The sequence below is a fragment of the Corvus moneduloides genome, chromosome 15 (genome assembly GCF_009650955.1).
Source record: "Corvus moneduloides isolate bCorMon1 chromosome 15, bCorMon1.pri, whole genome shotgun sequence".
Taxonomy (NCBI): Eukaryota; Metazoa; Chordata; class Aves; order Passeriformes; family Corvidae; genus Corvus; species Corvus moneduloides.
In genome coordinates this window covers 9,395,513-9,409,680 of record NC_045490.1, presented here as the reverse complement: position 1 = coordinate 9,409,680, position 14,168 = coordinate 9,395,513, and the positions used below count along the sequence as shown (strand labels likewise).

At 40.2% G+C, this 14,168-nt stretch overlaps 1 protein-coding gene across 11 annotated transcripts in view; it reads right to left on the bottom strand.

The window, feature by feature from the left end:
* Positions 1–16: 16 nt before the first annotated feature.
* LOC116451330 (core histone macro-H2A.1) overlaps positions 17–14,168 on the bottom strand; it is a 43,504-nt gene continuing 29,352 nt past the window's right edge. For 3 of the 11 annotated variants that reach the window (XM_032124626.1, XM_032124627.1, XM_032124625.1), the window contains exons 6-9: positions 13,345–13,444; positions 7,940–8,029; positions 4,713–4,887; positions 17–747 (exon numbers count right to left, since the gene is read on the bottom strand). In XM_032124626.1, coding sequence (XP_031980517.1) covers positions 582–747; positions 4,713–4,887; positions 7,940–8,029; positions 13,345–13,444 — 531 coding nt within the window. In that variant the 3' untranslated portion in view covers positions 17–581. Of the gene's footprint in view, positions 748–4,712; positions 4,888–7,939; positions 8,030–8,485; positions 8,588–11,782; positions 11,874–13,344; positions 13,445–14,168 lie in introns of all 11 variants that reach the window. The other 8 variants (XM_032124629.1, XM_032124628.1, XR_004243176.1 and 5 more) reach the window with 7 other exon arrangements.

The following is a 14,168-nucleotide window of genomic DNA, read 5'->3' as shown; positions in this document are numbered from 1 at the left end:
CAAGTACACCAAGAGCAACAGTTCAAACATTTTACTAAATCAATTCACACAGTTTCAAAATTGTAAATATAATTAAGGACAACAGGGTTTCTGTATTTTTTTTTCCTTCCAGAATCATTAAGACAATAAACAAACACAAATTAGGTTTATAGCATCTGTTCTTTTAAAAAATGAAAGGAACGCCACTCGATGTATTGATAAAGCACCACAACACAGTTACAAAATAGGGTTGGCCTGTTTCTTTCACAAGTAAAAGACTACATACTCCTAACAGCTTCCTGCTCCAATTCATACTTCATTAAAATAAAACTATAAAATCTTCTAGATTACACTAACTTCAGACAATGCCTGGTATAACAGTGCATTAACAGCAGTAATGCCAACTATCAGTGCCAACATAAAACAGTTTAGAGAGGAAAAACAAAACAAACAAAAAATTCCAAAACAAAATGACAAAAACCCCACCTTTATTCCCCTAGATGAGCAAAATTTAAAATAAGAGATGCTCTGCCTCACAATGAGTTAAGGATTTGGGGATGCTGATGGGTGGAAGAGGGGGCTGGTACTGTTGCTTTCTAGGCTTAGTTGGCATCTAGTTTGGCCATTTCCTGCACGTATATCCCTATACTCTCACTGTCGAAGAGCACGAAGTACACCGTCTTGATTGAAGAGGACATTGTTGACACAAAATAGCTGGAGATGGCTTTCAGGATCAGCTGAGCAGCTGTTTGCTTTGGGAAGCCATTTCTAGAAGGAGAGAGAAAATAAAGAAAATCAAGACTTGCTGAACCAACTTTTGATGGTTTAACCTCCCAGGGAAGGCTCTGGCTTTTTGCTGACACTCCATGGTAAATAAAGCTGCGAAGACAGTGTTTACAGTCTGAATTAGAAGCTACAAACTTGTTGATTTAGGCAAGACTTAAAATGTTCAAAGAGAAGAAAAGCGTTCTCAGAACATGAATACAGATTCTACACACATTGATGGGTTGAAGCTTATGATACCTGATGGGTCAATTACTCTCATTTAACAGGTAAGCAAACCAAGAGCCTTCTGCGTTCTGGAAAGCAGCGTGTGTGTTGGAGCTGTGAAGTTAAACGTGTCCTGAAAGCAAAGCAACTGTTAAAGTAAAAAGGGACAGAGAACTTGATATAGAATATGAAACATGAAAAGACCCAAAATACAAAATGGTCTTACCACTACTAATGGTTACTAAGCATAGGATTTTACAGGACCTAACCTGACAACCTTTCTTGCAAACTTCTTCACATTTTTATCTAGGAATCCTTGTCTGAAAGATTAATCTAATCTTCAAACAAGTCAAGCACAAGTAGAACGGTCTGAACAAAGCTATGACCTGAACTGTGAATTTTATAGGTCATGGCAAACTCCTGGAATTACACCTGGTAACTGCCTGGAATGTGGCCTGATTTTTGTTGCTGTGTTACTCCTGAAGTAATGCTACTCACCCAGACCATGAGTTTGCCCTGACAAAGTCTGAGCCCTCCCCCAGTCTCAGTGACGTGCACTCTGTAGTCAGTCAGTCTGAAGGTGATGGGACACGACCACTCTGCTGAATCAGAATCTGAAAGAGCCTGTTTAACATCACCTGGCTCCTTGACATGCACTAACAGATATCTGACAGTTAATAGTCCCCATTGTAAAGTGTGTACTATTAATACTACAGATAATTTACAGATTACACAGAGGGATGAGTTTCTCAGCATTTCCCAAGCAGTTCAAAGAAGCTGGGCTAAATTCACCTCTGGCTCTAACAGGTGAACATTTCTCAGCACTTGCTTACTGAAGCACCACACTGGTAGTAAAATGCTGTTGTAATCTCCCTCTTCTTCTGTGCGGCAACACACCAATGCGAAGGGCAACTGCCTGTGTCATGGCCCACTTGCTGCATATTGCCTTACCAAAAAACATTCTCACAGAGCAATTCTGTGTCAGTCCTGCCTGTAATGCGATAATATACATGCTCTCTTGAAGATAATGTTTGTGGTATTTCAAATATGATGGCATGAAATAGCTTACACTGTTTTTTCTTTTCTAAAAATGCCTGGTTTTTTTCTTCTATTGAAGAAGGAAAAAAAAAAGGAAGAAGCATTGTGAGAAAAGCTTCTACTCTTCTAAACCCAAATGAGCTGGTCAGGGATAATCAGTTTTGTGATAAGTTAATCAACTAAGAGCAGTTTTGACACAGGAGCTACTTAGGAGTCAGCAGCTTCCACACCTGAGCACTTGCAGGTTACTTATGAATGCTGCATCCTGGCATACATTGAAGAGATCTTTCAGGAATTTTGCTCCTGAACTGTCATGAAGAGCAGCATCCATATGTGGATATACACTCTTTCTGAATTGTTCTCAGGGGCCTCTGAAGTCACACAACTTCCGAGTGTTCTGGCAGGGTGGTCACACCAAGGCACATGAAAGAAGAGTGGCCTGGTGAAAGGAAGGCACGGTGCCAGGGAAGCTGATAACAATCCATTTGCTCAGGACACCTCTCCCAAGAGAAACGAAAAAGAGCAGAAAAATCAGCAGAAAGGTGCTGGCCTGATGGCCATGTGTGAGCTGCAAGAAACAGAAGCTTTATGCATTGATCTATGGGTTTGAGTTCAATTTTTGTGAAAAGGCAATTTGGGACTTTAGCCAAACCAGTGTCAATTCAGATCAAAGTCAGAGCCTCAGAATGAAATCCGTTCTCTGAGGATATTTCATGTTCAATCCCTAACTCTCCTTTCCCTTTTCCCCTGATGGCCCTACCAGAATGAACTCCAGGCTACCTCTGAACAGCACCCAAGTTGTGCTTTCCGTAAGTTGGCTGTAGCTGAGCATCTGGCCCAATGAACGCTACAAGTATGCTATTTTATTTCCCCTCGTGATTTATTTGAACTGCCCTCATGTAATCCCATTCCTCAACTATAAAAGAGAATGAAACTGTTTATATGGGTTTATTGGGTGATGTCTGCTTGACAGATGCCTGTACTAGAACAGCTGCATACATGTGGTGTCTTTGGCATTTGCTATCTTTTAAAGCTTTACTTTTTTCTTTTTTTAAAGCTTTTGACTTCATAAAAACAAGTAGAGAGTACTGTCAGAATATATTATGTTCTCTCCAAAATTAACTTATGCTTGAGTATCTCTAATTAAGGGGAAAAAAAGGAAAAATACATAACCTCGTATATTACTCAAGGCCTTTTGATTCCTCTCCACTTCTTAAAAGCACCACTTCAACTGGCTTGAGTAAGAATGACATGTTATGCCAAGTGGAGAACTTGCCCCAGATCCTGCCTGTCAGTAACCTGATTTCAGAACAGAATATGAATCCTGATGATTGTTCAGGGCTTCATCATCTTCCAATACCAATCACCTACTTCACAACAAGGGCTGGGAACTATCCAGAAAAGACAGGGCTGTGTGGAAGATAATTTACATGGTGTCACTTTTACATAACCAATTCAAGAGTCTGCACTCTCTGCATTATTCTGTGGAGGAATAGAGTTTCTCCCAGAGAGCGATTCAGAGCTTCTCTGTGTACTGACCAGCCTATGACCCTGACTGCTAATTCAACAGGTTACTGTGAACCCTCTGCTCTATTTCTCTACTGTTCTGGAAAGTTTGCTCAAGTTATCTCCTTAAAATGACACCCATGCAAATTAACTTTAGCTGGAGATCTGTATGATGCAAGTTGCTTAAATTTATCATCTTAACGAAACTTTTATTTCTTGTCATTCTCCCAAAACCTTGAATACGGTTTTCTGCCCTAGCCCACAGAATATGCAAGAATTAATCTAGTGCTGCAACACAGCACAATGGGAAGAATATTCTTGCTGTACACCAGCCAACTTCTTTCATGGCAAACCCAACCCTGAATAACTGACCCTCTTAAGAGACGCAACTGTGTAATTCAGTCTAGATTTGGCCTTTGGTTTTCATACTGAGCCATTATTGAAGGCCAGGTGTTCCCAACCTCCCTCTGCACCCCAAACCCAGGAGCCTCAGACTAAAGGTGCAGTCAGTCTGGATTGAGACTCTTAAGAACACAATCCAACTTTCAAAGGCACTGAGCACACTGTACAGAGCCAGAGGACCTGAACTTTAGACTTAGGCTTTCAAGACCTTGGCAAGGGTTTTTAAGTTGTTTTTTTTTTTTTTTTAATGAAATAGTCCCATGATGTAAACTGCATGGAATTCAGCTTATGGATTTTGGATGAAAGCTTGAAGTGACTCTGCAAATCCTGAGAATCAAGGCACTTTAGCTTTGCAGCTTAAACAAACACTAAGCCATGTCTTCTGGCCATCCTAAAACAGGTAAGTTTCATTACACACTAAAATCAGGCAAAAGAGATCCCTTTTCTTCATGTTCTTTTCCACATCTCCAATTTATATAAATCAATTGATAGTCTGAAAAAAGTCTTTTAATATTCTCTTGAAAATTCGTTTTATGCTCTTTTTTTTGCATGCTTTAAGATTTGCAGGGCACTATAAGATCTGCCAAAACTGAACTGGTGTTCAGGAAAACACTGCAGGCTTCATGCACTGCCTGAACAAACCTAGAAGAAACACTTCTTTTAGGGAACTGATTTAAACAAAGGAGAAAAAAGCCAGCATTGTAGCAATGTGTTTTATACATGGGAAGGGACTGGAACAACAGATGGCACTTAGAGAATGTGACCTATCTGGCATCAGGTTTGCCTGACAGCCTTACCTGCCACTGCCAATGGAAGGAAACGCGATTGATTTCAGCTTCTTTTCATCAGCCAGAGCCAAGCAGTTCTTCACTGTCTTTTCCAGCAGCTCCTCACATTTGTCTGAGCCCCAACCTGGGCTATTACAGTGGATCACAAATTTCGCAGGCAGTCCATGGCCAGCACTGACAACAGCTAGGAAGAATTGAAAAGGAAACATAATTACTTTCCTCTCCTTAGGATTAAAGGAGTGTACATGTGATTAAAATAGCAAACAATCAACAGACGTTCCTTTAGCCCCAGTGAATGTTTTAGATTACAAATCACATAGCCTTAAAATATAACATGATTACAGAGACTTTGTATTTTCCATTTGTAGCTGCATTTTGCTGTGATAATTTATAAATCATAATGAAGATTGAGCTTATCTGGGAGAGAGCAAGAATTCACGGCTGACATCAAAGGAAGCACATTTCTACTGAGGACTGGGTAAGGAGAAGGGCAGTATCTGTTAGAACCCAAACCCAGACAAGGGATGATCGTGCTTTGGTTGGGTTTACTACAGAGCTACAGTAAATATCAGGATGCTGGACAGGCACAAGGAGCTACGACTCCAGTGACCTTCAGCTACTCCTGCTAAATGTACAGTGTTCAGCTGGCTTCTGATCATATGCCAGCCCAAACTGGAGCAGTTCAGAGGTACTAGTGCTCTGCAAACCCCTAAGGAAGGATGGAAAAGAGGTGAATTAAGATTCTGGCTTTATTTCGAGCTTTGTCTCTGAATAACTATAATGAAGATGTTTTGTGTGATTTCAAGACTTTGGGCCTGGCCTTATTTTAGCTTTTTTGTGTATGGGTCATCCAAGATCACTTGAACAATGCTGGGCTTAGTTTCTCTCTTTCATCACATTCTTGACAGAGGGGTGGAGAGGATGCATTTACAGATTTGCAATGTTTGATTCACACTGTTTGTGTAACAACAGGCCAGGCCTTGTATGTACAAAGAAATGAGGAATTTTTAATCCTATCTTATCACCACAATACTACCATGGACATCTGGGGACTAAAAAGATGCAGCAGACCCTGCCTACAAACTGCTGACAGGCAGGAATTCTTCAGATGAGAGGCCTCCTTCTCTGCAGGAGAACACGTTCTGGGTTCACCACTTCCCATCACAGAGCAACAACAGACTGGGCTCTGCCTGCCAGAAACCTGGGTAAGAGGATCTCTGTCATTTCCGAACTCACTGGGCTGTGGTTGCAAACAAAAAGTTGTAACTTTGGTTTGTCAAAAAAAAAAACAAGGTGGGGGGAAGCAAACCACCCTATCACAAGCTGAGAGAAGAAAAACATCTATCTGAAATCTCACAAGAACATACAATGAACCTTCACAAAGAATCAGCCCCTAAAATACCCCACAAATTGTAGGTATTAAATGGCAGCTTATGTCTTCACAAAACCATATTAAAAATACCAGTAAGTTTTTAAAAAAATTAAAAAATCAGGTTTGCAAAGGTGCTTAGAGGTCTGAAATCCTCTATTCCATTCTGGAATGTTTATGAGGCATTTTGCTGTTTAAGTATAGTAGAAATAACTCTTGGCACATGATCATCACATATGGATACTATCCTGTGGCTGCTGCAGGAAAGAGAAAATACTCTTTGTCATATGGATCCTGACCAGGGGTTAACCAGAACATTTTGAAGGACAATGGCAGCACAAGCATTTATGTTCTTATGGGTTTGCAGAGTCCCAACATGTCTCAGTGTTAGGCAATGCTAATTTGTCATAATGTGCAACTAAAATGTTGGCAGATTCAGAATACATCATAAATCCAAGAAAAATCTATTAAAAACAGCCGACATATCTCTAGTCAGATGTGAAATGTGGATATCATCTTCACCCTGAAAGAATAAAATACTGTATTGATACACATGACCAACTTTAATATTTCTCAGGGAGTGTTTTCTAGGGTAGTCATTAATTAACTCATTAGGATTCTGATGAGGACAACTGTTCATTACCAAGAGCAGCTGTCCCTTACTTCAAATGCAAATGCACTGAAACGGGAAGTAAGAAAGAGAAAACCAACTAGGGACTTATTCTGTGCTAGTCACATTCCAGGTAAGCATCATGGTTATGGGTAGATTAAAGGGATGCCCACAGAATTGAGAAATCTGAAAACTAGGTATCTGTAGGACAAAAATGGATGTATCGGTTCTGCTCTAGAGTCCTCCAGTAAGTCCCTAGCAGCCAGTTTCTCCCAGTGCAATGCAGAGCTGCCCTGGGTAAGACTGCCAAGCAACACCCAGATCTGAGGGGTGCACTGACAGCTGGGAAAAAGAAACTTTTCAACTTGCCACCTATTTGAAGCAGTTTGGTCTGGGCTAGTAAGCAATCTTGTACAGAAGTTAGTAAAAAGAAAAAAGTGAGTAATTGATTCTGCATATTTTTGCAGAAAAAAATTCCAAGAAAAACTTACTAAAATTTTTAAAAAGCAAGGGAGAAACCCCCGAAGTATTAAGCTCCAGAAGTAAACAGTTGTAATTTTTCCTGTCAGAGCTGAATTCTTACATCTCCCCTTCGGCTGTAGTTAGGATTCGTTTACAAAACTCTGCACACTGTATTTATTTTTATAGCATAAACACAGATGGCAGAATCAGCCTTCTATATGAACAACATGGATCAGCAATTTCACAGATGGTGTAAAATTATATATTGCCATTATCAAACTTTATTACTCATATAGTAGATTTTTCTCCGATATTACATAAATTTTGATAACTAGGCATCAAAAAGTTGTAAGCTTTTATAGCGATGATTTTGGCACTGATTAAACTAAGTACCCAAGCAGATGCTGAACTTTAAGCACATGCTTAAGTTCAGCGAAAGTCAGTGGCATTTCAGCAAAGCAGATGTTTAACAGAGTTGGACTACAAAAATAAGCATCTCATTAATTGCTTTCCTCAACTGTACCCTTAATGATCAACACTGAGTGTGTATGCACGTACCTGTGAACAGCCTGGTTTTACTGTAACACTACAGCACTGCCCATTTCCCAGGTGCTTTGGTAAAGGTTACTTAAGATGCAATGTGTGCAGTTTAACTGTGGAGAACACAAACATACAACCCTCCGGAGCTGCCTGCAGACAGCACAGCCCCAGTGCTGTTGCAGGAGGAGCTGGGCTGTGTGAGCCAAGCCCACAGCCCGCCGAGCTCTGGTCTGGGGTCCCGAAGCGCAGCCTCACCTCCGGCTATGTCCAACGGCCCGTTCTTTTTGCGGAGCTCAATGACAGCTTCCACAAACTCCTTGCCGCCTTTCTTTTCCAAAGTGCTCCCTGAACAGAGAATTGTTAGTTTACTCCTCTGATCTCAGCAGACAGGTGATTCATCATTCACTTTTGTTACATCACTCTAGAGTTTTCTGCCCAAACATTTTTTGGGGACTGCAAAGTAAGATCTAAACCTTTTGGGACTTGAGAATTAGCTAGTCATTAAAAACAACAACAACAACAACAGAAAGAACAAAAAGACAACCCTAACAACCCAAAAACCTCACACTGGTATCCCTTGCTAACATTCTCAGACTCGAAGTTACTGTCAAGAACCATCTGACATGACATCCCTACCTCCTTCCTTCTCATGAGCATCTCTTAGTGTGAAATGTTCCAGAAGAATGTGCTAGCTCAACAGTGGTTGAAGGTTTGTAATTCTTTCCCCTAGGATTCATTTCCCCTCTTCTCTTACAAATTGCTTTAAAGAGCCATTTGCCACAATAAGAATTTAAAACTCACCTGATCTTGGTCCCTGACCCCAACAGGTGGCCCCAGGAATGAAACAGTCTCGTGAGTGCAGCGGGCTGCTTTACTTGGTAACTGCCCAGCTTGTTGAGCCACCTTTAACCAAGAGGAAGAGCCTCAGAAATAAGGAGAATCTCTAAGGAACATATTCCTCCAATGAACTTCACTAACTACAACTAAGGAGCTGGACAAAGTCATTCTGGGAGGAGAAGAGCTGTGCAGTGTGTCAAGGCAACCAAAAGGTATGCTGTTTACAAAGGCAGTCCATCACTAAATGGTTTAGATCTTATTTTGCAGCTCTAGTTTTAAATATTAATATAAGAAAAAACAGCCCAAGAAAGCATTTTCCTAACTACATAAGCATCCCACATAATTTTGCACTGTGCATATTAATTATAAAGGTAGATAAGTAAAAAGCAGTGACATCATAAAGGCTCTGATTTGAGATATTGCTTTGAAAACTGATTCCAGAAATTCAGAACTAGGATCTCTAAGGATCTAGACATTTATTTGGTGATACCCCTTACTTTCACTGACGAAGAAAGAAAAAAATGCAATTTCTGATGGAAGTGCACATACTATATGCTCCAGGAAGCAGAGCCCCTCCTCCAAGATTCCGGTTACTAAATCAGGTTATAGCTCTAGGAGCTAAGAAGACTGCAAGATGCTTTTGTTTTGTTTTGCTAAATTTCTTCCAAACTGAAAAGTTGAAAACAATGCATTTGTTTTCCATTCAAAAACCGACTCTGTGACCCTATTTTGTTAGTGGGAGTTTATTGCCTCTGGGGTACAAAAGCTGAGGACAATTACAAAATATATGCCTTTTCTTTGGCTTTTTCATAACCACTTCACAACAGGGTTTGCCAAAAACTGGATTGCAAGGTCAGACTGTGTAGGTCAGAGTGTAATTTGCTCTTTGTCCTCATTTAAGCTTTTAAATATAAATACTTCAGCCAAACTCCTAAGAATTTTCTGAAACTTAAAATTACCTATCCCAGTGAAACTGAGTAGGAGGATCACCTTACAAATCTCTTAGAAAAGACAGTAATGGCTTTATTTGTAGCAGCAAGGTGTCTTAGGAGACTACTGGGAAAGGAGATGCAGAGCAGCACTGAGATGCTTGGAAGCACTCTGCCCTTCAAAGGCAGTGAATTACCAGAAAGCACAACACCCTGTGCCCTTTGCTGGGCCCATCCAGCAGATGTGGCCGACTCCAGGGTCTTATAAAAACCCCCTGACAGAGAAGGGATGGGGGGAATGAAACAGCCTTCCATTCTAGTTATATTCTTGTATATATTTCCATATAATTCCAATTTTTATTTATATATATTCCAGTTATATTCCCCATGAGTCCATGAACTCTGATCAGTCCTAAAACCCATGACATTCATAATCCTTAATTTCTCTTGTTTCAAGGGGAAACATAATTAAGCCTTGTGCAGAATCTAGGAACAGCAAAGTTCTATTAAGTAGGTCATTTCTTTGCCATTGCAAAGCCGTTGTACATTTAATGGAATTTAGCCTAGTTTGGTTTAATTCAATCCAGAAGGATCAGCTTTTTCCCTTCTACTGGGAATTAATTTATAATTAAAAGCAATGAACAACCACATCAGTTTATTTCACTGAGCTCTCTTCTTGCAGATATGGTAAAAAGAAGAGAAAAAGTAATATTTGGTATGAATGAATGCAATATTATGCATTTACTCCTCAATTATGCTCTTCTTCTGATTAGTAGTGAGGGTTTATATTGAAATCATACTTGACATCTGTGTTGTAAATCAGCTTAATCTGGCAAAGGACAGACTGTATTTAACCATTTTCCACTACAGTAGCAAGTTTCTTGATGGAAGTCTTGCTTCACAGCTTCAAGGTTAGTAGCTTATTTGCTCAAAGGCATAAATATGTGTCACTCCCATGAGAATAAGATCATTATCTCATGCTTTCCAAGCAGGCATTGGTATCAGTGTTGAAAACAGCGTTAGCAGAAATTTAGGCTCTAAAATTCTCAGGATAAGCCCCCAGTACATTTAAATTGTTAGGGAAAAAACCAACAAAAAATTTAAAAAACAAATTTAGATGGTAAAAGTTAATCATTGGAAGCTAAGCATTTGTGCACTTCTATTCTTTCTTACAGCAGTCAGAGGCAACAGGAACCTACGCTAAGGAATGAGCAGTCCAGCTTCAAGAGACAATTTTCTTTGTAGGTAGCAAAGCATTTCTTTTGTCACAGGGTAGGAGACAGGCACATTGGCTAAATGGGTCTGACAGACTTTGGAAGCATATTCTTCAGGTGCAGTCTACTATGACACTCTGCATATTATTTAGCCAGCCAAGTCACAGTGCTTCTGCCCAACAGGCCAACCAGAGCTACATTTCTCTGCATGTTACTCAGAAAGCAGCCCTTTCAGAAAAAGCCAATGGTGCAGGACGTGTCCCTCCAAGTCAGTACTGAAACAAGGCATCAGGTGTGGGGGGAGCCCATTCTCACAGTGAAGGTGAAGTCACAGGAGATGCAGAATAGAGGCTGGGATCAGCTGACTGGTTTTAAGCATTTCTGCATTCAGCCCAAATTCTGATTTGCCTTCTCAAATTACCAAGGCAGTTCAGTCAAAGTACTCCTACCCTTTTATAATAAAATCCTTCAAAATTCTGTATGCAGAGAGAGGTAAGAGAAGGGCTAGGAGAAGAGTTACTCAGGGGACAGTTAAGATGGCTGACTTAAGAGGTCTGTCCTGCTTCCTGTCATGCCTTCTCTCCGTGTAGCTCAGCTGACTGATGTGTGTGCAGCACTAGCCTGGGCTTCTGGATGTGAGGACCGTGGAGCAGGGCTAGGAAGGTCATTGGCCCGTAAGATAATCTTAAGAGTTTGGAAAATACAGACAGGTTAGATCTGGCATGTGAATCCAGACATGAACATCTGAAACTTGGCATGGTGCACTGGAACTGGTTAGAAATCTAAAGATCAAGACTCAAACCACATTCAAACCAGGCACTTAACTTGTCAAACCAACAATGTTGTAATTCATTTTCCTTGGTCATGTGCCTGCATTTAATGCACTGTTCCTGCACTTCAATTTTGATGGTGCACTCCACTGTTAGTTCCGAAAGGCCGATTTGGCAATAAAAACCAAAAATGCCCACTAGGTTTGTAATTGTTCATTTCTTGTTACGATCAGTCAGGACTGCTGGAAGTGAGAAATGAATGCAAATCTGCATAGCTACAACAAGCTGGTGGCTGCTGATCGACCATGCACACACATACGAACTCCGCAGCACTGAACTTGCCATTACCTACTTCACCACCGGTGTAGAAGTCAGAGTTTGTCGGGTGAACGACAGCATCACTGTCGATCGTGGCAATGTCAGCCTGTACAACTTGCAACTACAACAGGTAAACAGATGTATATCAACCACGTTGGACAGAGACCCAGCACAGGCTCTACATTTACACATGTACCAACGTCCATATTTTCCTACCTTTACATCTCCAAACCTTGCGCCAAAGGAGTATGCTGAGTTGTGTGTGCAGGTGTGTGTAGAGAAAGGGGTGTAGGCAGCAGGAGAAGGAATATTGAGTATGACATGATCAAATAAATGTTAAAATGACAAGTCAGAGCAATCATATGAGATCATTTCCAAAGTTTTAAAATCAGCTAATGCCCCATTTCATTTTGCAGAAACCTAGAACAACCAGTTCCCCACAGAGCATGACATTAAAATATGGAATCTGTTTAAAAAAGAGAAATTCAGGATCATCAAGCCAAACAAAATAATTAGTTTCTCCATTTTGTCAGCACCAATAAGCTGACAGGCACTGATCTTCATATGTAAAGCCATTCATAATTTTGTTTCTAAAAATGCCAGTCTCCTTCACATGGAGGAAACCACGTATTTGCAGCCAGGGTTGCACAGAATTTCCTTTAAAAAATACAAATAATTGTTCTTATAGCTTAGAAGTACGGCGTATTTTTAAATTATGTGATGTAATGGCCAAGCCACTTGCAGAAATATGTATTTCTAAGAAAGGCTGATTTAAAAATTAGCCTTCTTAAACCTTTTTTCTTGTTAAGTTACTTCTCTACATTCCCATAGGAAATGCAGCAGTAGAAGAATTATGGGTTGTATTCCATTAAGGAAGTTTAAAAAAAAGACAGCAGTAGGTGTAATCAAATAAGAAGGGAATGCAGTATATAATGCATGAAAGGCAATTTTTGTTTTGCTGAAGAACAAACTTCTGTTAAAGAAGGATTTTTTTGATTTATAAATCTGAAACAAGAGAGAAGCTTTAAAAGCAATTCTCCACCTACAATAGTTCACTCTTGGTATAGTATCAGTATTTGTTTTCAGCTGAATGTAAAAGGGAAGAACTGAAACATAATGGAAACAAATCACTGACTGAATTAAACATCAAATCAAGGTAGGAAAGATTTGGGGATAGCTAATTATTTAATAATCCCTTTCAAAAAATTTTAAGCCTACTCTAAGTATCAAAATAAAAACCCTGACATTGCAGGTAGAATGGAGAAACTGCTTATTTTGAGAAAAACCTGACAAAAAAGTATTTTAGTCCTCAAAGTATCCAAATAATAAACCCCCCAAAATAGCTAACAGTCACATATGATCATTATGGAAAAGAATTTAAAATTTTTGAACTGAAATCAGCTTGAAGACTAGCAATAGCTGCAAGTATTCAGAATTGGTCAAAAAGTATTTTGAATATAGTTCTTCAACAAAGCAGGACCTGCAAGATTTGAATTTCTGCTCTGATTAAAGGTATGAAGGCCTAGAGAGTAAATTCTGGGTTCCATAATTTCCATGTGACCGTTAGTTGTGTCAACCCATGCCCCATTTACCTAGGTCATCTTTAAGGTCAATGTCAGCATTGGTAGGATTGATAATGGCCTCCACCTCAAAGCCGGCTAAATTACTGATTTCACTGTGAATAAGGTTCAGCTGAAAAGAAAAGCATGAGGTGGGAAATAACAGGACAGCTGGGAAATCACAGAGAAGCTGCAGAAAAGTGAGCTTTGCAACACAGATGGAGATAGCATCACTGCAAACAAATATGCAAAATAAAAGGCAGGTCATAAAGGGTTATTATCCCAAAAAAATTCAAACACAAGACTCAAACACTGTTCACACTGGGAGAACATGAATGTACCTACTAGTCAGCTCTATTTTGGTTTTACACTGATAACTATTTGGGATTCTTATTATTATCCAGTACCTAAAGGGGGCTTACAAGAAGTCTAGATAGGGACTTTTCATGAGGGCATGGAGTGACAGGACAATGGGGAATGGCCTTAAACTGAAGGAAGCTAGGTTAAGATTAGATACTAGGAAGAAATTCTTCCCTGTGAGGGTGGTGAGGCCCTGGCACAGGTTGCCCAGAAAAGCTGTGGCTGCCCCATCCCTGGAAGTGTTCAAGGCCAGGTTGGATGGGGGTTGGAGGAACCTGGGATAGTGGAAGGTGTCTCTGCCCATGGCAGGGGGTTGGAAAGAGGGGAGCTCTAAGATTCCTTCCAAACCATTCTGTGATTCTCATTTTGCCATTAAAAGAGGGTATTTGTTTCTTCCCTGAGTATAGATGAAGGACACCCTAAGCATCCCTTAAGCATCAATTACAGGGATGTGCTAGGACCGTTCCGCACTGAAACGGGATCAAAGCTGCTGCTTC